This window comes from Camelina sativa, chromosome 6, assembly GCF_030686135.1.
Source record: "Camelina sativa cultivar CO46 ecotype springtype chromosome 6, ASM3068613v1".
NCBI classification, from domain to species: Eukaryota; Viridiplantae; Streptophyta; class Magnoliopsida; order Brassicales; family Brassicaceae; genus Camelina; species Camelina sativa.
The window spans coordinates 4,923,300-4,949,480 of NC_141885.1; the positions used below are offsets into that span (position 1 = coordinate 4,923,300).

Here is a 26,181-nt window from a genome sequence, read left to right on the forward strand (position 1 = left end):
TCTTAGTTCCACAAATTTAATTGTACCTTCTTTAATTCATACAAATAGTGTTGAAGTATAAAATACACAAATTTTATGTATACTTTTTAATAGATACTTCAACACTATCTTTATTTGCTTTGTATTTTCTTAGCTTTCAATTGTATGAATTTCCCTCTTATAAAGTTTTAAGAGAATGAAAGTCTTGTTTGTCCAAAAAAAAAAAAAATGTAAATAAAATAGCTAGGAAACGGTGCGACTCTAATCAACATCCAATAACAGTTACATTTTCTTCACAATAATTAATACGCTACTACTGCACGTGTCGCAATGTTCACGTTGGACTCGTGTAAGACCGACAACTGTCATAAGCTCTTCACTAAACTCCGTACGGTTAAGACAAAACACAACAGAGGAGAAAAAAGTTACACAAGGTAAAAAAAAAAAAAAAAAAAGATAAATACGGATGAGAAAATGTTGAAAACTTTAAAAAGTGAAATTAAAAAAAATATTTTTTTTGACATTGCTTCTCGTCATTTACTTACAAAAGAGGCAAAGTTGAGTAGTGCTCACAGCAAGAACACATTCTTTGCTTTATTTTACTCTTTTTTTCCTCTGTCTTCTCTGCAAGAAATAGATCTTGGGAACACAATTGGACCAAGTAAGGGATCTTTTAAATATACTAATAAATTGTTTTTTTTCTTGGTTTTCTGGAATTATTAGTTACTGTTAAGTGTAGCTTCTAGATTTCCTTATCCACACTATTTTGATTCTAGCTGGCTCTCTTCACTCTTCAGCTACTACATTTATGGCTTTGTGATCTTCTTGATTGTTCTTGAAGTTTTGTGCAAAAGTTTCTTGATCTATGGCTGGAGAGAGGAGAAAAGGGATGGAACTGAGTAAATTGTATTCTTTCAAGTGTTTTAAGCCTTCCTCTAGAGAAGATCATTCTCAGATTGGTTCAAGAGGTTACTCAAGAGTTGTGTTCTGTAATGATCCTGATCACCCTGAGGCTCTTCAGCTTAATTACAAAGGCAATTATGTATCAACCACAAAGTACACCGCTGCTAATTTCATCCCAAAGTCTCTGTTTGAGCAGTTTAGAAGAGTTGCGAATATATATTTCCTCGTTGTTGCTTTCGTTTCTTTTAGCCCTTTGGCTCCTTTTACCGCTCCTAGCGTTCTTGCACCCCTCTTGTTTGTGATCGGTGCGACTATGGTTAAAGAAGGTGTTGAAGATTTGAGGAGAAAGAAACAAGTATGTCTTTTTTTTTTCTTTGATGTTCTTGAGATTATGATCCCTCTGTGTTTTGAAGTTTTTTTTTTTTTTTTTAAATGTGTTCTTGTTTATTAGGATGTTGAAGCTAACAATAGAAAGGTTGAAGTTTACGGTAAAAACAGAACATTTAGCGAAACGAAGTGGAAAAATCTCAGAGTTGGCGATCTTGTGAAGGTTCATAAAGATGAATACTTTCCAGCTGATCTTCTTCTTCTTTCATCTAGCTATGAAGATGGGATTTGTTATGTTGAAACCATGAATCTTGATGGAGAGACTAATCTGAAGCTAAGGCACGCGTTGGAGGTCACATCAGATGAAGACTCAATCAAGAACTTCAGAGCTGTGATCAAATGTGAAGATCCTAATGAGCATCTTTATTCCTTTGTAGGAACACTTGACTTTGAAGGAAAGCAATATCCTTTATCACCTCAGCAGATACTCTTGAGGGATTCAAAGCTGAAGAATACAGATTACGTCCACGGCGTGGTTGTTTTCACGGGTCATGATACTAAAGTGATGCAGAATGCTACTGATCCTCCTTCCAAGAGGAGTAAGATTGAGAAAAAAATGGACAAGATCATTTACATCCTCTTCAGTATCTTGATTGTGATAGCGTTTACTGGATCTGTGTTCTTTGGGATAGCAACGAGAAGAGGTGTGAGTGATAATGGGAAGCTAAGAAGATGGTATCTAAGACCTGATCAGACTACTGTTTTCTATGATCCCAAGAAAGCTGTTGCTGCTGCTTTCTTTCATTTCTTGACTGCTCTGATGCTGTATGGTTACTTAATACCGATATCTTTGTATGTGTCAATAGAGGTTGTGAAGGTGTTACAAAGTATTTTTATAAACCAAGATCAAGAAATGTACCATGAGGAAACAGACAGGCCTGCTCGTGCAAGAACGTCTAATCTAAATGAAGAACTTGGTCAAGTCGATACAATTCTCTCGGACAAAACAGGTACTCTGACTTGTAATTCAATGGAGTTTGTGAAATGTTCGATTGCTGGAACTGCTTATGGACGTGGTATGACGGAAGTAGAAATGGCCTTGAGAAAGCAAAAAGGTCTTATGCCTCAAGAAGAAGTTGGTGATGATGATTCTTTATCCATTAAGGAGAAGAAAACGAGTTCGAAAAAGTCTGTTAAAGGTTTTAACTTCTGGGATGAGAGAATAGTTGATGGGGAATGGATTACTCAACCGCATGCAGAACTCATCCAGAAGTTTTTTAGGGTTTTGGCGATTTGCCACACTGCTATTCCTGATGTGAACAGTGATACTGGAGAGATTACATATGAAGCTGAGTCTCCTGATGAAGCGGCTTTTGTGATAGCTTCTCGAGAGCTTGGATTTGAGTTCTTTTCAAGGTCTCAAACTAATATCTCCTTGCATGAAATAGACCATATGACTGGTGAAAAAGTTGACAGGTATATCACAGTTCTTGATCTCTCTAACATGAGAATACAACATCTCTGTTGTCAATGAATTTATCACATTTTTTTGTTAAATGTTCACAGAGTATATGAGCTTCTTCATGTTCTAGAGTTCAGCAGTTCAAGGAAAAGAATGTCTGTAATCGTTCGGAATCCGGAAGACCGGTTGTTGTTGCTTTCAAAAGGCGCAGACAGGTTTACTAGTTTCTCCCTTTTGTCAGAACTTATTAATTTGGACAAAGCTAGTCTTGAAAATATTATATGAGTCACTAGATGTGTACTTTTATTTTGATTTGTCATGTGTTCAGTGTAATGTTTGAAAGACTTGCAAAACACGGACGGAAAAATGAGAGAGAGACAAAGGAACACATCAAGAAGTATGCAGAAGCAGGTCTAAGAACATTGGTGATTACATACAGAGAAATCGATGAAGAAGAGTATAATATCTGGGAAGAGGAGTTTGTGAATGCCAAAACTTTGGTTACTGAAGATAGAGATGCTTTGATTGATGCAGCTGCTGATAAGATTGAGAAGGATTTGATTCTTCTTGGCTCTACCGCAGTTGAAGACAAACTGCAGAAAGGGGTTAGTATAAGAAAATGACATTGATTAATTGTTTCAGTTTCTGCTACTATAGCATATCATTTGTTTTTTTGGCATTCTTGTTAACAGGTTCCAGATTGTATTGCAAAGTTATCTCAGGCTGGAGTCAAGATATGGGTTTTAACCGGCGATAAGACAGAGACCGCAATAAATATTGGGTATTTACAGACTTCTAATATTGTATTCTCTTGTGAAAATTCAATGTACTAAGTTGTGTTGTTATTGACAGATATGCTTGTAGTCTCTTAAGAGAAGGCATGAAAAAGATTTCGATAACTCTAGATTCATCTGACATTGAAGCCTTGGAAAAACAAGGAGACAAAGAGGCTGTTGCAAAGGTAGTTTGTTTTTCTTGCATCTACTGTTTAGTTGAAGTTATATGTTAATGGTATGTGTATTGTTACTTTTGTTTGTTACTAGGCTTCATTTCAAAGTATTAAGAAACAGTTACGAGAAGGAATGTTACAAACTGCTGCAGCAACCGATGATTCAGCTAAAGAAAACTCGGAAATATTTGGTTTAGTGATTGATGGAAAGTCATTAACTTTTGCATTAGACACAAAGCTTGAGAAAGAGTTCTTAGAACTTGCGATTCGATGTAACTCTGTTATATGTTGTCGGTCTTCACCTAAACAAAAGGCTCTCGTAAGATTCGCTTTACCACTTCTCGTTCTGTTTTTTTTCACATATTGAAGTAATCTGATTGAGAGGCATAGAAAATATATGAATGTTAGGTTACAAGATTGGTAAAGAACGGGACAGGTAGAACAACACTTGCCATTGGAGATGGTGCTAATGATGTTGGAATGCTTCAAGAAGCTGATATTGGTGTTGGTATAAGTGGTGCTGAAGGAATGCAGGTACTACTAATTTACTTAGCTTCTTCTTTTTACTATGTAATGGTTATTAAAGCCATGAAGTTTTCTTGTTACAGGCAGTGATGGCTAGTGATTTTGCGATTGCTCAGTTTCGGTTTCTTGAACGTTTGTTGCTTGTTCACGGCCATTGGTGTTATAGACGAATCGCATTGATGGTTACAAGCTTTAAAAACTCAACTCGTTGCAAAGAATTATAAAGAATCTTTGTTCTTATTTCTTGTTGTTTTTTCTTGTGATATTCAGATATGTTACTTCTTCTACAAGAATCTCACATTCGGGTTCACGCTGTTTTGGTACGAAGCTTATGCTTCTTTCTCTGGCAAACCAGCTTATAATGATTGGTACATGTCTTGCTTCAACGTCTTCTTCACTTCACTTCCCGTCATCGCCCTTGGAGTCTTTGATCAAGATGTCTCTGCTCGTCTTTGTCTCAAGGTAAAAGTTCTCTTTCTCTCTCGATAGCGATTGTAGAAACAGTCACATTACGTTTCTATTTTTGCCGCAGTATCCGTTGTTGTATCAAGAAGGAGTACAAAATATATTATTCAACTGGGAACGGATCCTTGGTTGGATGTTGAATGGGATCAAAAGCTCAATGATCATTTTCTTCCTCACAATCAACACAATGGCAGCTCAAGCTTTTCGGAAGGATGGCCAAGTTGTTGATTACTCGGTTCTTGGAGTCACAATGTACTCTTCCGTGGTTTGGACTGTGAATTGCCAAATGGCGATTTCGATAAACTACTTCACTTGGATCCAACATTGCTTCATATGGGGTAGCATTGGGGTTTGGTATCTGTTTCTTGTCATCTACGGTTCTCTTCCTCCAACGTTTTCCACAACCGCGTATAAGGTCTTCGTCGAGACTTCAGCACCGAGTCCGATCTGCTGGCTCTGCTCTCTTGCCGTATTTCACTTACAGGGCGTTTCAGATTAAGTTCAGACCAATGTACCACGATATTATAGTTGAACAGAGGAGAACAGAACGGACAGAGACTGCTCCAAGTGCGGTTCCTGACGAGCTTCCGGTGCAAGTTGAGTTTACCTTGCATCATCTTAGGGCAAATTTGTCGAGAAGAGATTCTTGGAATTGATTCATATTTTACGCAACTTAGGTTCGTTGTTATTCCTGATTTTGTAAATATAGATCGTAGTGTGACTACTTTATTTGAGAGTGTGTTTAATTTGTTAGCTATTTTTAAGAAGTTCAATGCGATTTATCTAGAATATAACTGTTTTATATAAGTATAGTTATTTAACAAAAAAAGAAAAGGTTCTAGTTATACTTTTTTGGATAAAGTTGGACTATTCAATAGGTTCCATTTTATATATTCTTATTTATTGTAAATTAATACATGTTAATTCAGAAATAATTTATTTTAACAATCTATTATGGTTGGATACTTTCACAATGAAATTATGGTTGTTCCGATGCTATCAATCTAATTATTTTTGCTTAGTATATAAAAAAAGTTCGACAATTTAAAATTTGTTCATGTATTTTTTGGTTTCCAGAAAATAAATTAAGAGCTATAAGGTGTAGGTGCTTGATTTGAAGAAGTGTGTTATTCGCATGTAATGTGTTAATTAATGAGTTAATCTTGCAACACCTTAATTAGTATGATACATATCAGAGGCTGTATAATAAAGGCAATGCAAATAAATGTTTTGATCAGTTAATTAAAATACTTAATGCATGCTCAAGCACGAGTTTGTTAATTGTGCATGAAGGCAATATAATTGGTTTGTGAACCAAGTATTTTTGTTCAACTTGTTAAATCATATCATGGTGTGAATCTAGTTTTCAATGATCAATTTGGTTATTATTTTTCATATATACTATGACAACTCACAAGTTCTAGAGATACTGTTTCCTCGGTCAACGTTTTCTTAATGCGTGGTATGTTTAATAACATTTTAGTTTTTATACAACTACGCAAAACAATATTTAATCAAACAATATAGAATTGTATAACACTGAATCCGGATAATGTGACGATTTGGTTTTAAAGGTGGAAGGAAATAATGTTAAAAAAATTGTTGATTTGATTTTGATAGCGATTTGCAAGTCTCTTTTACTTCGCTCACAAGACTTCGTCAAGAAATGTGATTACGACTTCTAGAAGTATTATTGTACGTATAAACAGATTGTACGTATACATGTGCCCATGTGAGAAAAAAAAATTCTTATAACATTATCGTATTTATTGCTCTATCAATGATATATTATTGTGGTGGGTTAGAAAAATGAAATGATTAGAATTCGAACGTTCGTTTTCGAGAAGCTAAGATTACAATACATTATTATAACAAAAATGAAACAAAAATATTAGAATCAACGCATCAGCCATGAGTTCGTTCTATTGCATTTGTCAGCAATTGCGTATGCATTTTTCCTTTATATTTAGAGTGCTTGGACTACAATTCAACTTTGCATCACACAAGAATATGAAGATTTCAACAAATTAATCATATAAAACATTGAAAATGTTACTTAAAAATGGCTGTTGAATTAATGAGACGTGATCGATGATGTATGCATCTTATATATATTTGTCCTCTGTTTATTATGAAAACGAAATATTCCATAAAACATTATGATTAATATCTATATCTATATATGTACAACGGTGACGGTCTTTTTGAAAATAGTCTTTTAGCTAAAAAGTCTGCATCTTTTACTTGCAAAGGATTTTTGACACGTACTTATTTTTCTTTCTCATATATGCACATGCTGTAATTAAAAATTACCCCAATTTTTACTTTATATTACAGTTTTATCTGAATGAAACACATATCATTTTCTGCCAACTAATCAACGGATTCTGTCATTTTACAAAATTAAATTACCAAATGGATTCTGTCATTTTACAAAATTAAATTACCAAATGGATTCTGCCAATTATTTATTTTGTATTTTACATAATTTAGCCAATAATAAATGATAAGATACTAATTTAATAAACACCAAATGAAACCTGAAATCATTAAATGAAATAGAACAAACATATCATTAAATAAAACGGAAAATAGATTGATTAGCATGTTTCGAGCACTCTTTTACACATATGGGCATTCGGTTAACGGATCAATTTCTATACAAAATTTGTCGTATTTTGGTAATTTGGTATGAAAGTTTAATATATGTTCAGGTTTTATGACCATCTGGTTCAGATAGGTATTATTGAATTTGAATTGGATACGGTTTAGCTTTCTGGAAAACTAAAATTTTGTCAAATTTAATAAATTTTGGTTTTCGGTTAGGTTCAGACAAAATAGATTGGAATCAGTTTTTTCTAGGCCTGGGCATAAAATCCAAATTCGAAAATCCGAACCGTATTCAAACCGAAGTAAGCGGATTAAAACCGAACCGATATTAAAGAAATAACCCATCGATTCTTGGTTTTCATTATTTTGGATATCGAATATTATGCAATCCAAACCAATATCCAATAGATATCCAAATATAACCAAACATATAAGAAATAGTATGATATTCCGATAAATATGCCTCATATCTTTTATGTATTTATATGGTTCTATGAGAACCTTGTCATTTACTTAATTTATATTTTTTGTTTGTTTTAATACTCCATTTGTATGGTTATTTGGGTGCAACAAGATTAAAAAGTATTCGAATAAAATATTGTCCAATAACTTTTGGTTTAATTTTGGTTATCTACAATCATATCCGAACCGATCCGAAATCTGAATTATCCGAACCGAAACCGAACCAAATTTTATAAATACCCGAATAGATGTTAGAGTCAATATTCAAAAAATCAGAAATCCGAAAAATCCAAACAGAATCTGATCCGATATCTGAACGTGCATGCCTAGTTTTTTCGGTTTTAAACCTAGGCCCTGTACACAATAATCTATTGCTTTTATGTAAAACTTTCGCTCATTATTTTAAGTACTAAATATGGGTCCAGATATTATAATAAATTGTATGTAACCAACATTAGTTGGCTGAAATATATCATTGTCAAAACTGATTTGAAAATACATTAAAGAAACATAAAAAAAAAAAAAATCTCATATACACCAAAACTTCTGGATCAAGTAGCGGGATTCGCTTCTAGAAACTCCACGTTATGCTTCTTCTTCCATCATCTCTCTTCTTCTTTAACACAAATGAGTCACAACATTAAAAAAAAAAAAAAACACTTCCAGTCAATTATTTACTGAAATTGCCATTTCCATGTGCCCCCAACCACTTCCTCCTATATATACGGCTAATTTACACAATTTACAAAAAAAAAAAAAAAAACAAAACTCCATTAAAGCAAACTCAAAAACCTCTCTCTCTTTCCTCTTCTTTCTCACGCTCTTTTCATTTGTCAACTGTACAATCCGATTCCAATGGAGACATACGATGATTCTAGTCCTTACACGGCGTCGTTTTCACCTAGCTTCAGTACTTATTCCGGCGATCGACTCGCGGAGATCGCCGAACGAGTTTGTTACAGAGAGAAATCAGACGAAGAATTCGAGTTTTCCATGGCGGCGGGGACGTCTTCTCCCGACGGCGGAGGACTCGTTTTCCCTGTTTTCAACCAGAATCTAATCTCCGGCGAAACATCCCCGGAGGAGAAAGCGGCCGTTATAGTTCCGTTGAAGGATCTCTTCCTCCGTGAACGCAGCAACGAGCAACCACCGCAGCAAGAAACGTATTCATCCTCTTCCTCCGACGTCGAAGAAGATGAAGACGAGTTCGACGAGATCCCAAGAGAGATCTATTGTCCGTGGACACCAGCGAGATCCACCGCGGAGATGTCACCAAGCGGAGGATGCAGAAAAAGCAAATCTACAGGCTCGTCTTCTACATCGTCATGGTCAACGAAACGGTGGCGTTTGAGAGACCTTCTCAAGAGAAGTAAAAGCGATGGTAAACAGTCGCTTAAATTCTTGAATCCAGTAGAGGACGAATCTACGAAGAGGAAGAAGGAGAAGGTAGTTACGGTATCATCAGCACATGAGAAGTTTTATCTGAGGAATAAAGCGATGAAAGAAGAAGACAAGAGAAAATCATATTTGCCGTACAAGCAAGATCTTGTTGGACTTTTCTCTAACATTAATCATCGTTACGGCAAAGCTTTCCCACCGTTCTGATCTTTTTTTACTTTTGGATCTTTCCGGAGATCAAACTAGTGTTTTTTTTTTTTTTTTGTCTTTTACATATTCGTATCTAATAAAAATAAAAGAAATATCTCATAGTTTATATATACAAAAGATGTAGATGGGTAATTTTTTAATAAACACATCTTATATTATTATGTTTTGATCATGTTCATAACGCAAATGCTGTGTCGTGTATATATTTTTGTTCCTTTATAATTTGGGCGGAGGTTTTGATGTAAAATATATATAGTTGGAGATAATTTATTTGAATTAAGAATTGACAGGTTTTAGTGTTTTTTTTTTTAGTGTGCACTTGATGGTTGTTTGTTTACGAAAATAATGGATTTAATTTTAAGACATGTAATGCAAAAGAAGACAAAATTTTGATTTTTATGGATGGACATCATTATTTATAAATTGACACGTACTCATTCTTTATTTTGTTTTGGTAAATGATAGATAGCTACTACTTTACTGTGAATATTAATTTCTTTGTCAAAAAATAATTGTGTTATAGAGTAGGGTTGTTTATAGATTAGAAACTATTCCGTAGCTATGGAAATACATATTCTTATAATTGGTTTATTCGTTTTCTTTTAAACAGCATTGATTAATTGGATAAGCTATCTTCATAGAGAGGATATATTTACAATGAAAGAAGGAGCATAGAAATAAGTTACAAAGCTTGTAAGAGGGAGGCATCAACGGTTCTTTTGATAAGCGATCCTCAACCTTATTATTATGTTTTCTTGTCCACTAAAATTTTGAATTTGTGAATCTCTATTTCCATGAAATAATTTTCCGTACCCAAATGTACTTTGAAGTTGTGAGTTTTTTCCATTCACAAGTCCACCTGGGGGCTGGGGTGAATTTTTGCGTAACAAGACGTGGAAATCGAGAATCTACTTCATTCCCATCCCATAGGTGAAGTCTTTTTAAAAAAAAAAAATAAAAAAAAAATAAAGCCGTTCAAGCCAAACACTCTTTAATCGGTATCTGATTAGTTCCATTGATATATATATATATATATATATATATATATATATATATATTTTCCAGCAGGGGATAGACCCACTAAGAGAATGCTTAATGACATTGCTTTTTGGAAAATGGACTCTCATGTAAACCATTCTGATCCACCATGTTGCATGTTCAATTTTTTTTGGCTACAGTGTTTACATATAGTAGAGCCGACTGTGCATGTTCCGACAGATGATCCTCATTGGTCAGGATCGATATTTGATCAAGGACACCCTCCTGAAAGGGAAAGCGAAAGCGAACTAGAAGGTAACCCGTGTCATTTCTAATAAATAAAAGATCTCTTGACAAAATTTCAATACAATGGTCCTTGATGTTTAGAGCTTAGCGTTTCAAACCAACCAAAAAGTCGTTTTATATCACTCCAAGTCGTTCGAAATCGCTAAATTTCAAAAACTTCTTGCATATGCAGACAGCAGGCGGCTCAAAGTAAAAAAAAAAAAAAAAAAAGACAATGATGGTCGATGTTAAAATATCATCACTCGTTTTTGTATACAAATATTATTGAGAAGTACTATACGGTAAGTGAAACACACTGTTTAATATCACAACAATTGTCATTTATTTTCCATTCAACACAAATGATCAGAGATTTGACCCACTTGACTTACTTACCTTGAAGTCGAAGTGTAAATGCTTGTAACGAGACAAGGACTAGTTTCAACCTCTCCTTAGCCGCTTCATCGACCAGGTTTCCTTCTTCGTCGAACTTCTGAGGCGGCTGAAACGCATTGAGAGTAAACTCAGGTTTGTTGATGAAATGAAGGTCAAGGAATACTCCGATTTGTCGTAGATGATACTGCGATCTTCCTCCACCAAAACCTCCACCGGTGCTTATAATGGCAGCGGGTTTGTCAGCCCAAACATTAGGTGCTCTCGAAGCCCAGTCAAGAGCATTCTTAAGTGGAGCTGTTATATTAACATAAGAAATGTCACAACTTCCCACAAGATTTGAAACTTTACAAGCCAATAACAGTCAAAGAGTAATGTCACAATCCTCAACACTAAGCAAAAGCATACAACTATCACAATAGCAGAGCTTGCATCGGTTAAATTTGGAATTGACTTAAAGTAATGTTACAATTTCCTAATAATTCGAAAAAAATTCACAAGTCAACAACAGGCAAATTATGAGTCGTGTCACATTCCTGAAGACTAAGTAAAAGTCGTCTACACAGTTCACAGAAATGTTACAACTTCTCACAAAATAAAAATTTCACAAGGCAACAACAACAGTCAAAGAGTGTTGTTGCATATGACTAAGACAAAGATGGACCATAGTAACAGTAACACATCGTAATCAAATCCAAATCGATGATAATATGATAAACCAAAATCCTAATCCTTACGACATCTCACAACAAAACAAGACAAAGAACATATCTTCTTGAAACAAATCAAGAACTCTCTAAGACCAATATCTGAATTAAAGGAACCTTTTTTAGAGTACCTGAAACAGAGAAATTGTATTCAGGAGAAGCAAACAAGATACTATCAGCTTCAAGAATCTTCTGCCGGAAAGCTTCAACCACCGGAGGATAAGTACCGTTGACTTCAAGATCGGTGTTAATCAACGGTAACGGAGATATGTCTACATACTCAATTTGCATCCCCGGAACCGATTCTTTCGTCAAATCAATCGCTGCAAGAAACACACATAAAGAAAAACAAAAGTTATATTCAAAAACGAAACCAGTGTTGTCATATTCAAAAACTGCAAAAGTTACGAAAATATACCAGCGCGGAGGAGACCAGTGTTGAAAGAGGTTTTACGGAGAGAACCGGAGAGAGCAGCGACTCTGATTAGTGGCTTTATCGCCGTTACTGCTTCCATTTATTTTCTCCGATTAGAGAGAGTTTGAGAAAGTGTTTTGACCGATGAACAAGAATGAGAGAGGGTTAGGTGAAGGACGAGATCCCACTAATTTTGGTTTGGACCTTTAAAACTTTATTATATTCTCAAATGACATGATTAATGACAATCCCAAGCATTATTATTCCGGGGGACTCTCACGTTGGACACTTTTTTTTTTTTTTAAAAAAAAGGAAGTACTAATTTCTGGAATTATGAAAATTCGACCAAACTATTGAAAATAAAAAATATCGTACTTTGCTCGAGATTTTTCCCAAACATTAATTACTTTTTCTTTGTTATATTCTTCTTTTATCGGATTCAAACTATTGTTTATAATTTTTGTTTAATTTATTTTTGTGTAAAACTATAATTTTAAGTACCACATTCGTATAATTACATACCGACCAGAATTTTAAATATCAAATTCAAATACATATAAATTACCTATCGACCAAATATAATTTCAAAGACCAAATACGCATAAATTATATATCAGCCAAAAATAATTTCAAAGACTAAATATGTATAAATTACATATTCAAAGAAATCTTCAAAACAAAAAACAAAGCTAATTAAAATTATGGAAGAAGGTAAGAAACACTCAAAATTTACCACAAAACTAAAATTTCATTGGACATTTTTTCTGAAATTAATATTCAAAACATGGATTTTGGATCTATAATATTAAAAAGTTGGAATTTCTAACAAAATACGATTTTCCTTTCTTATTAACAAATTATTATATCTTATAGCTTACTTAAATTGTTGATGTGCAATTTTAATAAATTACATCGTAATGTATGCTTTTCATCAATTCAAATGATCCATATAATCTCAAATACTATATAGAAGATGTATTTACAATAAAAAAAAATATATAAATCATGAGAATCTAATCTTATAGAATATCAATTTTTACAAGTTAATTTAATTACATTTAGTTATAATAATCACACACTATCTGGTTGATTTTGTTGGATAAACTCATAAACATACATATGTATCATGTATAATTATTGATGAGAGATGGAAAGGGTTATACGATAAGTGAAGCACACTAATTATTATCACAACAATTGGGGTAATTTTCATGACACGACCGAACTCACAAATGTCAAATATTTGACCCACTTAACTTATTTTACCTTGAAGTCGAAATGTGAATGCTTGTAACGAGACAAGGACTTGTTTCAACTTCTCCTTAGCCGCTTCATCGACCAGGTTTCCTTCTCCGTCGAATTTCTGAGGTGGCTGAAACGCATTGAGAGTAAACTCGGGTTTGTTGATGAAATGAAGATCAAGGAATACTCCGATTTGTCGAAGATGATATTGCGCTCTTCCTCCACCAGAACTTCCACCGGTGCTTATAATGGCTGCGGGTTTGTCAGCCCAAACATTAGGTGCTCTTGAAGCCCAGTCAAGTGCATTCTTAAGTGGAGCTGGTATATTAACAACAAGTAAGGTAAACCAACAAAAAAGAAAAAAAAAGGTTGAGTCAGCATGTCGAAAGAGTTTTTGAATCATACAACTGATATAAGTCCTGTCACATTCCTCAACATTAAGCAAAATTCTACAAGGTTCACAGAAACAGAGCTTATATCAAATCAATATATATATCACAACTTCCCAGAAAACCCAAAATTCACAAGTCCACAAGAACATGCAAAGAGTAATGTCACATTACTCAACACCAAGAAAAAGTAGACATGGTTCACAGAAACATAGGTTGCATAAAATCGATAAATTCGGAACTTCTACGTAAGAAATGTTACAACATGCCACAAAATCAAAACGTTAAAAGGGTATTTCAATTTGAGCCAACGCTGGTATGGTACCATCAGTTATACAAGCACAAATCGCATCATATCGAAAAATATATAGGGATTATTATAAAAACAAAAATCGTCATAACTCTCCACAAAAAGCAATATTTCACAAGCCAACAACAGTCAAAGAGTGTAAAAATCCAAGAAACAGAACTGGCAAGGGTCTTTCGAGTGGAGCATTCGTTGCATATGACTAGGATATCTTATCCAAAGTGATACTACTTGATAAAACACAATTCTAATCCTTCAGACATCTCATCACGAAAGAAGATTAAGACCAAACCACTAAAGAAACCTCTTAAAGACAAAAACACTAAAGAAAGTTGCATAAAAAGAACCTTTTTTCGAGTACCTGAAACAGAGAAATTGTATTCAGGAGAAGCAAACAAGATACTATCAGCTTCAAGAATCTTTTGCCGGAAAGCTTCAACAACCGGAGGATAAGTACCGTTGATTTCAAGATCGGTGTTAATCAACGGTAACGGAGATATGTCTATACACTCAATCTCCATTCCCGGAACTGATTCTTTCGTCAAATCAATCGCTGCAAGAAATCCAAAGAAGAGTTAGCAATAAGTAACAAACGGAACCACAAAAATTTGCAAAAGTTAGGAAAAAAGGGAATGTACCGGCGCGGAGGAGACCAGTGTGGAAAGAGGTTTTACGGAGAGAACCGGAGAGAGCAGCGACTCTGATTCTTGGCTTAATCGATGTTGTTGCCTCCATTTTCTCCGATTAGAGAGTTTGAAAAGTTGACCGGTGAAGCAGAAGGATAAGAGAAACTAGGTGGAGGAAGGCACACACAAAAAAACAAGTGTAACTGGCATGATTAATGAGTAATGACATTGCAAATATTAAAATTTAAAAAACAAATCTTTTTGTTCTGAAAACTTTTGCACAAAAACACTATTTAAGATTTGAATGTAGAAATAAATAAAAAATCTAAAATAACATTTTGGAAAAGTTCATTCTCGTAAATACCACTAAAAACACACACTTAAAGTTTTTTTTGTTCCAAAAATACCACTAAAATACATGTTTTTCCAAAATTACTACAAAACTGATTTAAAGTTTTAATACTAAAAGTTACTCCATCCGTTTCAAAATATAAGATGTTTTAGCCAAAACACGCATAATAAGAAATGTTTACTTTTAAAAAATTTATCCAATCAAAAACAAAACTACATAAAATAAATAATAAGAAAATATAAAAGTAGTCTAAAAGTTGCCTCGAAAATTGAAAACATCTTATATTATGAAACAAGCAAAAACCTCTAAAACATCATGTATTATGAAACGGAGGGAGTAATTTCTAAATCCTAAATACTAAACTCTACCTCCTAAAAACTGATACCCTAAAACTAAATTTATCAACCCAAACCTCAAAAAATTCTACACCCTTAAAAATATATATTTTTTTGTGTTTAAGGAATTTTTGAAAAAAAAACTTTTGTGATATTTTTGGAAAACTAAAGAGTGGTATTTTTGCAAAAAAAAAAAAAAAAATTAGTGGAATTTTGAGGCATTCCTCTTTTTGAAACACATAATTCCAACTCTTTCTATTCGATTTTTTTTTTAAATAATTTTTAAAATTAATTATATTTACTTGTATTACACAATCTAAAATGTTTTTAAATACAATGACTTAGTCGAAGCCTAATCTTTTAATTAATTTCTATTCACTTAGTCATATATATATATTCTCTCCTCACTTTCATTCTATAAATAATCATTTCTCATTCTCCATCTTCATATATCTCAAAAAATTTCAGTTTTAATCTATACTAGTAGTATTTTTGAAGTACAAGTCAAAGAGTAACCTTTGTTTTGTAAATAATTATATGAAATGTCATTTTTTAAATAACAAATTATGAATCTCATTAAAGATAATTATGGAATATAGAAATACTTATATTCATGTATCCAAACAACGCTTACTATTTATTCCATATCATCCATATAACCAAAAACAATTAAAATATTTAAATTTTAGTTAGAAATCAAAATATTCTTTGAATATTCTACAATTAATAGTATGGATATCTAGAAGATTTTGTTAACCAAGATATACAATTATTATTTTTCTATTATTTTTATTTGAATATAATCTTAATTGCTTTGAGTCGTCATATAATACATAAACTTAATAAAGTTTGAGAGTTTTTCTCTATACGTGGTGATTCCATTTTTTTAAAAATGGATAGAGTACTCAATTAATTGAAAAAATGTGTTTAAAGTCCCTCATCGAATATAATTTTAGACAATGGTTCATAATCATATTATAAATAAAACCAAATAAATCCCAAACAGAATGAGCTGTAGTTTAGTTTAATAAGCTTCAAATTTTTAAAATTTACATTCGGTTTAATTTATTTTTTAATTGAACCGTTTGATTATATCAAATATAATAATTTTTAAAGTTTGAAAAACTTAAAATGTTATAAATATCTAAACCTATAAAAAAATTATGTGATGGATTACTTGGTGGGATATGTTCGGATCCCGTATAATGAACATGTTAAAATTAACTTCGTTCTGATGAATAAATGAACTAAATTCCCGAAAGTATGATTTTACGTTAGTATCTAATAAATTATTGTATCATTATTAATTATAGCTTATTTAATATGTTGATGGGATATCATATAGCTTATTTGATATAATTATAGTTACAACTTAAAATATGCTTTATAATTCAAATATGAGAATTTGACATATAATCTCAAATATTCTCATAGATGTAATTACATAAAACTATATTTTTGCATGATAACCTAGTGGTATAGAATATTAGTATTTACTATTATTCCACATAACTCACAATATAACTTGTTGGAGTAACTCAGAAACATATACATATAGTACACTTATTAATGAGAATTGGAAAAGTGTTATACGAAAACTTCAACACACGGTTAATTATTACAACAATTGGCATTATCATTTCATCACACGACCAATCTCACACATGATAAAATTTTTGGCCCACTGAACTTTTACTTGCCTTGAAGTCGAAGTGTAAATGCTTGTAATGAGACAAGGACTTGTTTCAACCTCTCCTTAGCCGCCTCATCGACCAGGTTTCCTTCTTCGTCGAACTTCTGAGGCGGCTGAAACGCATTGAGAGTAAACTCAGGTTTGTTGATGAAATGAAGATCAAGGAATACTCCGATTTGTCGAAGATGGTATTGGGATCTTCCTCCACCACAGTCTCCACCAGTGCTTATAACGGCAGCGGGTTTGTTAGCCCAAACATTAGGTGCTCTTGAAGCCCAGTCAAGAGCGTTCTTAAGTGGAGCTGGTACATAAACACAAGACAGGTAAATAAACGACTAACGATCGAGTCAACATATAGAAAGAGTTTGACTTAAAGTTTGACTATAAGAACCAAATCTATTAAGTTTGGATTTATACCATAAGATCTTTCAACTTGAACATAAATTGCATATATGACTATGACAAAAATGAAGCATAGTTACAGTAACATATATATCTTAAACTCCAGTTGAGTATATAAATCAAATCCTAATCAAGAATATATTTTTTTGTAACAAATCAAGAAACCTCTAAGACCAAACCTTAAAGTAAAACTCATTAAAGAACTTTGCATAAGAAGAATCTTTTTTAAAGTACCTGAGACAGAGTAGTTGTACTCAGGACAAGCAAACAAGATACTATCAGCTTCAAGAATCTTCTGTCGGAAGGATTCAATAACCGGAGGATAAGTACCATCGATTTCAAGATCGGTGTTAAGCAACGGTAACAAAGATATGTCTATATACTCAATTTCTATTCCCGGAACCGATTCTTTTGTCAGATCGATTGCTGCAAAAAAAGAACAGTACAAAGTTTAGCAAAACAAAAACCTTAAAAATTGATGAACAATTAACGAAAATATATATATACCGGCGCGGAGGAGACCAGTTGAAAAAGAGTACTTCCGGAGAGAACCCGACAGAGCAGCTACTCTTATCAATGGCTTTATCGCCCTTACTGCTTCCATTTTTTTCGATTAAAATTTGAGAAAGTGTTGACCGATGAATAATGATGAGAGATTAGGTGAAGAGTGTATCTTAAAAAAAAAAAATTCCACTAATCTTGGCATGGACCTATTAAACTTATTATATTCTTAAAAGGTGTAGCTAATAATTTGATCGAAGGATCCTTTTGAAATCATTAACAGATTTGATGCTTTGTGTCGTTTATATGATGCTTTGATGCTTCTCTTGCTCCTCAAGTCAGTTAAAAATTATTAAGGCTCTCTATTTCTGCATGTGAGTGTGAAAAATAAAAGGTTTACATGTCTTCTCATTGACAGGTTTATGGTGAGCTTTATCAGTCTATTGGCCTTTGGGAACTGTCTCTCCTGGTAGATGAAATCACGCAAACAATTTGAAGCTGGATCTGAACAAGAGGTATTTGTGAGCAGAGATATGAGATGTGCACTTATTTCGTTTTCTATTCACATATCAAGATTAGTTAATAAAATAAGCAGAATCAATACATATAAAAAATGTTTTTCCAAGGACCAAGGTCATGATCCTAGGTCTCAAATGTTATAACATCATATAGTAGATATATCTTCGGGTTTGGGTATAAAATCCGTTCGGGTATTCTATATCTTTTGGGAAGAAGAAAACCGAATCCATCCAGAAATAAGCGGTTCAGTTCGGATACAGATACTCTATAATACTCAAATGGTTAGGTTCTATGTAGATCGGATAGTCAGTTTTTTTTTCTTCAAAATATGTGAATCTCATTAAACATAATGTTTGTTGAAGTTACAGATGCGTAATACAGTTCTCGTTCCCTGCTCAAAAAAATAAAAACAGGAAAGGAGGGATCGTTGATAGTACATGAGTAGGTAGCCTAATCATATTTCAACCAAACAAGTAGAAGATCCCTGAACTTTCGTCTCTTCTGGTTTGCCAAGATGGCGTCTCAAATTTATCTGTCTAGTCTCTTGAAAAGGCAAGGGGCATCGATGGAGACATTGTTGTGATATATGTTGATCCGCTCCAACCAAATGGCATAGTGAGTGGCTTGGGCAGCCAGTCTTCTAAGGCATTTTGGTGCAGTGTTGTCCTTGAGATCCAACCAAGCCGAGAAAGCTTCCCTGGTGTAGAAAGTGAATAGTCTATACCCGAGGCGGTGAGTGAGTTTTGTCCATAGCACTTGACTGATATCGCATCTCAGAAATAAATGTTCACGAGTTTCCTAGACGAGACGACATATACAGCAACTGGGGTAAATATGAAATCCCCATCAGACAAATCTTGATCTTGTGGAGAGTCTATTCTGATGCATTAGCCAAAACAGGAAGGCATGCTGAGGTATTCCTCCTTTGAGCCAAACCTGAGCTGTCCATATGGGCGAGGTTGCCGGAGGCCTTAATACTTCCCAAATCTTGGTGGTGGAGAATTTCTCTAGGTCCTCTGTACCAATCCGCCAGGAGTAAGTGTCTGGGGTCGCGGATAATGAAGGGGAGAGAACATATGTGAGGTATATTTGAAGAAACTCTGCTTGGGGCGATTTTATTGGTATGAGGGCTCACCCTGAGTTAGAGGCTGGTAAGACAAATTGCCCATGGAGAGGAATACCAGTTTGAGTTGGACCAGATGCGCCCATGAAGTCAGTTACCTGTCCAAACGGAGTCCACTGATCAAACCAGAAACTAATTTGTTGACCATTTCGCAAGTTTTCCTTTAAAGTTACCTGTGATATGGCGCAACTTGAGCATGGATATCAATGTCCCGGAGCTCTGCTTCTTGTTCTTTTGCAGCCAAAGTTCCCACAAGGAGTCCCTCACAACAAACAACTGCCAAGTTAGCTTGAGGATCAGTTAGGTTAGGGTATTATTTGATACCCAAAAAAATCCGAAAATATCCCATCATATATAAGCACATGTGTAGTCATTAGCTCGAAATTATCTTTCTTCACACTCTAGTATCGACATGCTTTGCCAGTTCCACTTCCTGTTTACAAAATTGATTTAGTTTAACCCCAATTGCTCATGGTATAAACCCTATATCGATTTGGCATCGTCTCCTTCATCTAAATCATTAAGGAGATAATCACATGTACCTTCTTCGTTTTCTTGAATCTTCTTATATCTTCATTGTTCACTCTAGTTGGAAATATACTCATTGATTAACATTAGAATTTAGAGCTTTTAGTTTAGATTACGGTCTTTGTACGGTTGATTATCTTTAAAACCGTTCTTAGCTTTAATGTTGATTGATTAAGGTCTCAGTCAATTTTTGGTTTTATTGTTCATCGCATGTTAAGGCGGAAGTTTGATACCATGGAGAGGACAGGTTCCAGCGGTGCGGAATGCTTTGGGTGTGGTAGCTTGGAGCACAAAGTATGAATTGGTTGCATCAATATAGAGTACATCTCTGTAGATAACTTGGGTGTGTTACCACTGTAGAGAGGCAAGACACGCGATGATTGTGATGGTGGTGCAGTTAGGAGTGCAGTAGGTTGTTCAAACGGTGTTCCATTATTAGCGGCACCGCGTGTGTACTTGATCATGGAAACATGAGGAACTAGTGCCAACGCGATCACATGTATAATTTCTAACTTTGGCTTTGTGGTTTATGTCAATTTTGGATATTATGGTTGCTGGTGATGAACGTTAGGATTCTTACCGCATAATGTTTGTGTATGGACCTTATTGGTGGGAGGAATTTTGTCCCACGTGTTGTTTGATTTTGAAGCAATTCATTGCTTCATTACCCCGAAATGTACTAAGAGCAACAACATTAGTGGAGATCCCAATGAGCGGTTCAAGGCCATCAAGGTTGTTGGAGGCAGGTTGATCATGGTCCATGGACAAGCGAGAGGTGTGGATATTCAGGTGGCTGGGGAGTTGATGTCGGCAGATCTAATTATCATTCCAATGCAGTTGTATGATGTTATACTAGGTACGAATTGGTTGCATCTGTGTAGAGTACATCTAGATTGTCAACGGGGTAAATTTGTGTTTGAGCGCCCCAGGGGGAAGCGGTTGGTTTATCAGGGAGGGAGACCGACTTCAGGGAGTCTGGTTATCTCGGTTGTGCAGGCAGACAAGATGATCAAGAAGGACCGTGAGGCTTATCCGGCTAATATTTCTATGCTGGAGTATGTAGGTCAGCTGAGATCCCTGTGGTTCGGGAGTTTGAGGATGTATTTCAATCGTTACATGGGTTACCACCATCTCGGTATGATCCCTTCACGTTTAAGTTAGAACCAGGGAAGCCACCTTTTTCTAAGGCACCCTACAAGATGCACCAGCAGAGATGGTAGAGCTAAAGACAAAGCTGGAAGATTTATTGAGCAAGGAATTCATTCGTTCTAGCGTCTAACCGTGGGAAGCGCTAGTGTTGTACATTAAGAAGAATTACGAGAGTTTCTGCTTGTACATTGATTACCAGTGTCTAAACTGGGTTACTATGAAGAACAAGTACCCTCTTCTCAGGATTGATGAGTTTTTGGATCAGTTGAGAGGTTTTAGTTGGTTCTCCAAGATTGATATGGTGTCGGGTCATCATCAGATTACGATAGATGAGCAAATGTGAGGAAGACATCTCTCAGGAAGAGGTATAAACATTATGAGTTCGAGTGATTAACGCACCAACAACGTTTATGAGTGTAACACCCGCAAACCGGATTTCTGGTTCGAGCATCGATTGATGCCAAGGAAGGGCATCGATCGATGCTTTTAGTTGGTTCACGTGCTAGTTATTTCTAATGTCTCCGGTTTGATCTAGTTTAATGAGGAAAACCTAGGTCCCACCTTTAAAAGGGGGTTTGACGCTATAGAGTGTGATTTTAGCTATTTGTCGTTTCTGAAAGTTGAGAGAAAGAGAAATCTCTAAAAAAATCATTATGTGAGCCTTCTCGGCCTCTTTCTAGAGGGACCTATCCGTGGGAGTGGAGATCTGAAATAAGGGGCTTAAGAGAAGCATGTTGCGACGTGTTTTCGTTGTGGTTGTGCCAGAATCTTCTTGTTTAAGAGGTGAGTGTGGGACCATGGCTTATCTAAGCGATTAGATCTGTATTTTGTGTGAATTTGGGTGATTTGAGTGATTGATTGCTTGTGTGCTTGTTTTTGTTGGGTTGTCGTGGTGATTGTGACATGTTGAGGTCAGATTTGACATCACAAATGCTACGGGGATGATTGAAGCCGAGAGAAGTCGAGAGAGATCGCGTTCGGGGATGATTTTGGTAGAGACGCGAGGTTATGTCAATCGATGAAAGGAGTGCATCGGTCGATGAAAAGGCGTTGCATCGGTCGATGAAAAGGCGTTGCATCGGTCGATGAAAAGGCGTTGCATCGGTCGATGAAAAGGCGTTGCATCGGTCGATGAAAAGGCGTTGCATCGGTCGATGCAAAGGCATTGCATCGATCTATGCAAGGAGTGCATCGATCGATGCAAGGGTTCAGAAACAATCGTGACGACGAGGAGTGTCATTCGCAGCATTGCTTGATTTTGTGCATTGCTTGTGTTTGTCTTTTCTCTTGTGTGTATAGCCGTGTAGATGGGAGGATTGCCTTACTGATATTTTCGATGATACTAACGCATCTCAATTGTTTTTTTGTGGTGCAGGTTTGTGACACGGAATCAAGGCAATGAGGAGGAGGATGATCTAGGGTCTCGAATGTGTTGATGGTTATTTTTTGTTTTGTTGTTGGAACCTTGCTCATATATATACTAGGTTGTTGGATAGAATGGTTAGTAATGTTTTTGTATTGATGATATGTTGGAGATAGTTATGTTGTTTGTATGTTTCCGCTGTGCATATTTGCAATGAAATCTCACATCTTCATGAAATCCCTAGCTGCATCGACCGATATATTCGCACGTCTCCAGTGAAATCCCTAGCTGCATCGATCGATGCACACCGTGCATCGACCAATGTAGTCGCGCGTCTCCAAGTCAAATCTCCTCTGACTGCTCTCTGGTCCGTGATGCCAAAACCGCCTTCTAAAGGCCACAAGCACAACGCCAAACACTCACAAAAAAGCACAAAAGAAATTAATAACCAAAATCACACAAAACATACATCTAATCACCTAGATAGACATGTTCACACACTCACCTCTTAAACAAGCGGATCTGACTCTGAATGACGAGAAATATATGACATCAAGCTTCCCACCACAACAAGTTTCCCACCGCGTCCTTAGCCACATATCTCCACTCTCACGGACAAAAATCACAAGAAATTGCTACAGAAAGCTCACAAAACATTTTCTCCAGGAATTCTCTTTGTCCTCTCTCTCGGGAACGATAACGGCTAAACAAACCGTAGCTGCGTTGAATTCTCCTTATATACACGAGCCCTAGGTTTCCATCAACCATACCAAACTAAACTGGTAAAAAATAGAACTAACTCGAGTACAAACTGTACAATTGCACCGATTGATGTTCTGCCCTGGCGCTGACCGATGCACGAACCAAAAAATTTGGTTCGCGGGCGTTATAATTCTCCCCTACCAACATAGATTTATCCTCGAATCTCTAGCAACCATCAGCCAAGGACTCCCGTGCAACCGTATTTATGGCCTTCACTTCTTCCGACCGATCTACAAAGGTCACCTTTAGGCGATATAATCACGCTTTAGACATTATTTGTTCTCAATTTTTGGACATTCCTTACTCATAGTCGCAACCTTGAGTTTTTAGTACCTCTTCATCAGGCCTTAGCATGCATGCCATAATATTGGCTCATTATCAGGCCTAAGCCCGCATGCCATAATATATAAAAGGGAGGTCTAATATTCGTCTCTCGGGTTGCCACCCTACAACGCGCTCCCGGATCATTATCCAAAGTCGATATACCAATCATACACTCTAGCCACAAAGTCTCAAAATATGACGGTACTAAGAGAACTAAAGCTCTCCAAAGAGTCGTCCAGGACCAACTGTCCTTAGAGCAAACAATTCTGAACACATCTGAGTCATATCTCCTAACCAGATCTCCCTCATGTTGCTCGCATAACATCAAAATGTCATATCAACCAAAATATCCCTTCATTAGAATACCTCATGACCACAAAATGGTCATCAAAATACCACAAGGGCCGCCACTAAGGCCAACAAATGTCTTAAACAAGACAGCTACAACCTCAAACAAATGTCTAAACAGACCGCCACCAAGGCCAAATAAATTTCCTAAACAAGAATGCCACCAAGGCCAAACAAATTTCCTAAACAGGACTGCCACGAAGGCCAAATACTTGTCCAAACAAGGATCGTCACCAAGCCCAGACATCCTGATGGACCGTTTCTAAGACCACACATCCCGAAAGACCGTGACGAAGACCACACATCCCGAAGGACCGCCTAAACAGGCAACATTGGCTAAAAGTCCCAGCACATAGACCACACTCCAAAACTCACAAGAACTCATTGGGGAATTTTATCCTTATCTCCTTTTCTCTGGAAACAACAAAAGTGACTGACCAAAGCCCTAAATCGACTTCCAACCTTAAATATCATGGTTTAGGATTTTTCCTAAACCAAACCGCTCTAATTCAACGATTGAAAACAAACTGACTGAACTAGAAATTTATGGTGTCAACTGACACCCAACTTGGTGTCGATGGACACCCATCCCAAAACCATGAATTGGTTCGCGGATGTTACACCCTTTCATCCTTGTAACATCAATCAACCTCCAAAATTGATAAACATGTCCATTAACACCCAACATAAGCAAAATGTATTGGAAATTTTGGAGAAAACCTCCCGTATACCTACGGAAATCCTTAGAGAAACATCATGGCTTGATTCAAATACCCTCAAATCAAGAAAACAATTTAAAAAAAAAAGATTATTGCTCTAAAATCTAAGAATGTTTATTTTAATAGTTCCAATAAATGATTTACTTTCACTTTTACATTTCTACTCTTTTCATACTTATCCAAAATATTTCTTAATTAATTGATAATTATTACATTAATTTTCCATTAATTCAACGGTTTAGTCTCAAATACTTGTAATGTCTGGTTTGAATTCTTTTTGCGCTTGAATGGGCTGATTTGAGAAATGGACATCCGAGTCTGAGATTTTTTTTCTTGGTCCAATTCAGATCGCGGGGAAGTCTCGAGCTCTTGTTTTCCTCCAAGTTGAATCACCTGATTTTTGAGTGGCATAAACGACATGTGATCCCCATTTACCTGAATTGGATAACACTTGAGAGTGTTTGGATCTCTATTTCCAGATCCAACATTAACACACTTCACAGTAATTTTAAATGGCGTCCGACGAGACGTTAAATGCGGAGCTGATTTTACATCAGTTATTTTTTAAAATTTTGGTGGTGGGTTTGCAGTGTTGACACTAACCACAAAAGACATATTGACGTATGAATTATGAAAGGAAAGGTAGGTGAAACAATTTATAGAAAAATATATTTACTTTTTAGAAACAATTTTAAAACAATGTTTTGTTTCAGTCAAAGACCCCTATTCCAATATGTATTTTTATTAATTTTATCAAACAATAATTAATAATTACTATGTCCTAATATTTTTTAGGTTTGAACAAATCATAAATTACTCATAATTATCAATGATATCATAAATGTTGGGGTTGATTATATGAAGACACAACTTTTATAAAACTTTATTCATTTTGGCACACTTCTTGACCATAGCACATTTTTTACCTCTATTTCCACTGTTCACTTATTTTTTAACTCTTTTTGCCACCAATAACATACTTAATAGTCTCATCTCCTCCTCCCCACGTTTCAGGTTACTCAATTCTCTTTTTTTTTTTTTTTAGTTTAATTTTTTACATCTCTCTCTCCTTTTTTTCTAACTCTTTTTATTTTTCTCTCTTTTGATATTTGTAATCACTTTATTTATTTATTCATACATATATTGTCAACTTTTTATATATAATGCATTATAATTATTCTACAGTTTAAAATCCATTTTACTATATTTAAGATGAATAATTATACCACAAAATTCTATTTATCATTGCATATTTGTTCACTACTACGTAGATATTCAAACTGGGTAGATGGATACTTCTTGATGATCATTTTAAAAAATGAATGTCTAATTAATCAAACATCATGTAGTCTATATTCTAATGCTGCATGAGATCTCATCCAAGTTTTTATTGTGTGTCTAATGTAACATCTTAGAAATACTCATTCATGT

General features: G+C 35.2%; 4 protein-coding genes and 1 pseudogene across 5 annotated transcripts; 2 read left to right on the plus strand and 3 right to left on the minus strand.

Moving 5' to 3' along the window:
* Positions 1 to 518: 518 nt before the first annotated feature.
* Positions 519 to 5,399, plus strand: LOC104790441 (putative phospholipid-transporting ATPase 8; annotated as a pseudogene). Its single transcript, XR_015560397.1, has 11 exons — positions 519 to 1,237; positions 1,334 to 2,685; positions 2,776 to 2,886; positions 3,000 to 3,276; positions 3,364 to 3,452; positions 3,524 to 3,632; positions 3,715 to 3,939; positions 4,029 to 4,154; positions 4,229 to 4,327; positions 4,416 to 4,607; positions 4,678 to 5,399. The product of XR_015560397.1 is annotated as a putative phospholipid-transporting ATPase 8 (transcript).
* Positions 5,400 to 8,116: 2,717 nt separating this feature from the next.
* Positions 8,117 to 9,452, plus strand: LOC104790442 (uncharacterized). The gene has a single exon (XM_010516196.3). It carries the CDS (start codon positions 8,538 to 8,540, stop codon positions 9,285 to 9,287), a length of 750 nt encoding a protein of 249 aa, XP_010514498.1. The 5' UTR covers positions 8,117 to 8,537; the 3' UTR covers positions 9,288 to 9,452.
* A 1,330-nt stretch (positions 9,453 to 10,782) lies between these two features.
* On the minus strand, positions 10,783 to 12,364 carry LOC104790443 (NADPH:quinone oxidoreductase). Its single transcript, XM_010516197.3, has 3 exons — positions 12,072 to 12,364; positions 11,785 to 11,976; positions 10,783 to 11,243 (listed from the first exon to the last, which is right to left on the minus strand). The coding sequence occupies exons 1-3, from the start codon at positions 12,166 to 12,168 to the stop codon at positions 10,942 to 10,944; spliced, it is 591 nt and encodes a 196-aa protein (XP_010514499.2). The 5' UTR covers positions 12,169 to 12,364; the 3' UTR covers positions 10,783 to 10,941.
* A 707-nt stretch (positions 12,365 to 13,071) lies between these two features.
* Positions 13,072 to 15,329, minus strand: LOC147942284 (NADPH:quinone oxidoreductase-like). Its single transcript, XM_087455910.1, has 3 exons — positions 14,645 to 15,329; positions 14,368 to 14,559; positions 13,072 to 13,628 (listed from the first exon to the last, which is right to left on the minus strand). Exons 1-3 carry the CDS (start codon positions 14,739 to 14,741, stop codon positions 13,321 to 13,323), a joined length of 597 nt encoding a protein of 198 aa, XP_087312036.1. The 5' UTR covers positions 14,742 to 15,329; the 3' UTR covers positions 13,072 to 13,320.
* A 1,464-nt stretch (positions 15,330 to 16,793) lies between these two features.
* Positions 16,794 to 18,285, minus strand: LOC104790444 (NADPH:quinone oxidoreductase-like). Its single transcript, XM_010516198.3, has 3 exons — positions 17,922 to 18,285; positions 17,649 to 17,840; positions 16,794 to 17,313 (listed from the first exon to the last, which is right to left on the minus strand). The coding sequence occupies exons 1-3, from the start codon at positions 18,016 to 18,018 to the stop codon at positions 17,012 to 17,014; spliced, it is 591 nt and encodes a 196-aa protein (XP_010514500.1). The 5' UTR covers positions 18,019 to 18,285; the 3' UTR covers positions 16,794 to 17,011.
* Between the last annotated feature and the right edge of the window lie 7,896 nt (positions 18,286 to 26,181).